This window comes from Parasteatoda tepidariorum, unplaced genomic scaffold (genome assembly GCF_043381705.1).
Source record: "Parasteatoda tepidariorum isolate YZ-2023 unplaced genomic scaffold, CAS_Ptep_4.0 HiC_scaffold_3154, whole genome shotgun sequence".
Lineage (NCBI taxonomy): Eukaryota > Metazoa > Arthropoda > Arachnida > Araneae > Theridiidae > Parasteatoda > Parasteatoda tepidariorum.
Genome location: NW_027261647.1, coordinates 1 through 3,227, shown reverse-complemented (window position 1 = coordinate 3,227; position 3,227 = coordinate 1). Strand labels below are relative to the sequence as shown.

General features: G+C 29.5%; 1 protein-coding gene across 1 annotated transcript; it reads left to right on the top strand.

The window, feature by feature from the left end:
* Window positions 1–1,560: 1,560 nt before the first annotated feature.
* Window positions 1,561–3,095, top strand: LOC110281902 (ubiquinone biosynthesis O-methyltransferase, mitochondrial). The gene is made up of 2 exons (XM_043057312.2): window positions 1,561–1,692; window positions 1,851–3,095. The coding sequence occupies exon 2, from the start codon at window positions 1,851–1,853 to the stop codon at window positions 2,670–2,672; it is 822 nt and encodes a 273-aa protein (XP_042913246.1). The 5' UTR covers window positions 1,561–1,692; the 3' UTR covers window positions 2,673–3,095.
* The last annotated feature ends 132 nt before the right edge of the window (window positions 3,096–3,227 follow it).

Genomic DNA, 3,227 nt, shown 5'->3' with positions numbered 1-3,227 from the left:
TTGGTGAAATACGCGGAATCGGAAATAAACGTGAAACATTAATTAGAATTTTTGAGGACTCCCCTTTTGACCCATTAATATTTTCGATTGGTACATAATTTGAGAAAAATCTGATCATCAAAATCTGATCTATTTTATTTATTCATTTATGCATTTTTTTACTGTACGTACATGAAAATTACTGAGCAAAGTTAAATATTTGTAAATTCTATTGTTTGGCTGAGATTCACGAAGTTTAAAAGATACCTTAAACTTCTACATTCCCTTTTTCATTATTAATGTCCAAATTCAATTCTCGATATGCTCGCGAAGCACAGAGTCCGTATTTCAAGTTTTTCAACAATACTGCGTACACAATTTGCCGAGAAATGTGTTCTCGTTATATTTGAATAAATTCAAATGACCTGAATCACAAATTTATTTTGTCTTAATGTACGTATTTTAGGTATTAATGAATACATTGGTTAGTTATATTAGCGAAAGAAACAAAATTGCAATGCGGGCAAAAGAAATAAACCAAACATAACAAAAATATAGATTTCTCTAAATTGTTCTGACCAAAATCACCAAGGTCTGGACCCAAAAAAAATTCGAATTCTTTAATAATCTTCCAGTTGTTAAGCAATATTTTTTTTTACTAAACGTTTGGAAAATTAAGCAATAATTAAAAGAAAAAAAAGGACAAAAAAAATTAGAATATATGCTCCAAATTTTTTCTTCTTCTTACGAAAAATACCCTGTTCTTAGAAAAGCCATGGTATATATACCAGCCACTACATTATCTCTATTAAACTACATTATTTTAGCCTAGAAAGTACATTATTTTTATTAAAAGAAGCATCACATACGGCTAGTAAAAAATAGCAATAATTATTGTTTAAAGTACATGTGCTAAATTGGGGGAGGGGGACAAATCGATAATAAGATATCAAACCTGTGAATATTTTGTAAATTCCCACTTAGGTTTTTATTCAATAATTTGTTAATGCAAAAGCTTTTTTTTCTTGTTAGCTTGGCATTGCGATATAAAGAAAACAACCAAATTAAAAGCTGTGGATTTACGTAAAACTTTTTCTTTCTAATAGAAGTTTAAAAATATAAAACAAAAATTGTAGAAATATAATCCTATTATAAGCTTTTAATTAAAGTATGGTTTCAACAAAATGAAATAACTTTTTATCACTTATTGTAAAATGTAATAAGCCATTGCATAAAAGGAAAAAAAAAATCTTTAAATTACCTTCAATGTAGTTCATTTGGGTTAGGATGCTATAAAATTTTTATAAAGAAGCAAAGTTATTATTTTTCTGATCTATCTGATAGTCCATTTGGATGTAAACTGAATAAAAACAAATAAATTTAGAAGTAGAAAATCTAAATTTTTCTGATTTTGCTTACGAAAGCCAGCAATATTTTAAAGTTTCTTAATTCTTTTGTTAAAGATACAAAAAATTTATGAAATGACTAACGAGTCATTATGTGCCCTAAAACGAGCCCTAGTGCGATATTAACAGCCAGACCAAATATTATCTCTCGGCCATAGTGATCCCTAATTGGAGTTGAGATTTAAGTAGAAAAGAAACAGGAAGTTTAAAGCGTTTAAACTATTATTTTTCTTCCGAATAATATAAACAAGACTGTTTCTTTTCCTAAATAATAACTTTGCCTCCTTAATTGTTTGACTATTTAAAAGTATGTATAGAATTCTTCAAATTTTTTTATTACTCTTGCTAAAAAATTATTGGCCCTTTTTTCTGTGACCCATTTACTTTTTCCTGTATTGTACCCTAATTTTATATTCGTTATTTGTATATACTTGTTTACCTTAGTGACAATGTAATGTATTTCAGATGTTGCCACAATTTCGCTTTCTTTGTGTCCGTTTTATGAGAAGAAAAGCATGTGGATGCGCTGCACTAAATTCGGTCTCTGTAAATGCCTCTTATTCAACAGTCAATAAAGAAGAAGTGAATAAATTTACGAAAAATGCTTCTACTTTCTGGTGGAATGATAATCAATCTTTGATTTCCATGAACTCAGTGAGAGTGCCCTTCATTAGAGACGGTCTTCTTTTAATGTCAAAATATTCACATAATTATACGCACCCTTTAAAAGGTTTTAAGATAATAGACGTTGGCTGCGGCGGTGGTATCTTGTCAGAGCCATTAGCCAGATTAGGTGCAAGTGTTACTGGGCTAGATCCAGGTGCAGAAAATATTGAAGTTGCTGTTGCACATGCCAGTATGAATGAAGATGTCAAAGATAATGTAACGTATATTTGTGACTCTATTGAAAATATTAGAGAGAGTCATGCTGGAATGTTTGATGCTGTTGTGTGTAGTGAGGTGATAGAACATGTTGCTGATGTGAAAACCTTTCTTGAATGTTGTGTGGATATTACAAAGGAGGGTGGATCTCTTTTTTTCACCACACCAAATCGTACTATAGCATCGTACTTTACAAATATTGTTTTAGGGGAATATGTTTTACAGGTGTTACCGCCCGGTACTCATGATTGGAACAAATTTATCACTTCTTCGGAATTGAGTGATATGCTTTTATCACTCGATTGTCGAATAGTTTCATCAGAAGGCTTCATGTATAATCCTGTAACAAAAAGATTTAGCTGGTCTGATTTTTCTATGCTGTATGCCTTACATGCCTGTAAATAAACACAAACTTAAACCTTATAGTGTTAACCATGTAGGGTATTTCTGTAGTTCAGAAAAGATAGTTTCAGTTAAGTACCTTAAAAGGTTTTAGGTTGTTCTATGTTTTGAAATGCAAAAAGTTTATATTTATTTTGAAATGTAATATATTCTTTATTTAGTTTTAGAAAATAGGAACTATTTGCATTTTTATTTTATTTGTTTTTTTTTTAAGCATTGGGTGATGCAAAATGTTTTATTTGTGATTTATCAAAGCTAACTGTAAAAGTGATTGTGATCTCACTGTGTAAGAAAACTAGTCCCCTTTAATGTTAAAATTTTTAACTCGTCATAATGCTCATAAATAAATAATAACCTTTTGACCTGCTGGCTATTTGTTTTTTTTGTTACAAGTTAAATTGCAATAAAACTTCAATGTCATCCTCATATTGTTATTTCTTAATTGTTTATGAGAATCATTGCTAAACCATGCTATTTATGTGTTTTCCATTAAGTCTTGAAAATTGCTAAATTACCTATTTTTTTTTTTAATCATTTCTTTGTTGCTGATTATTTTAT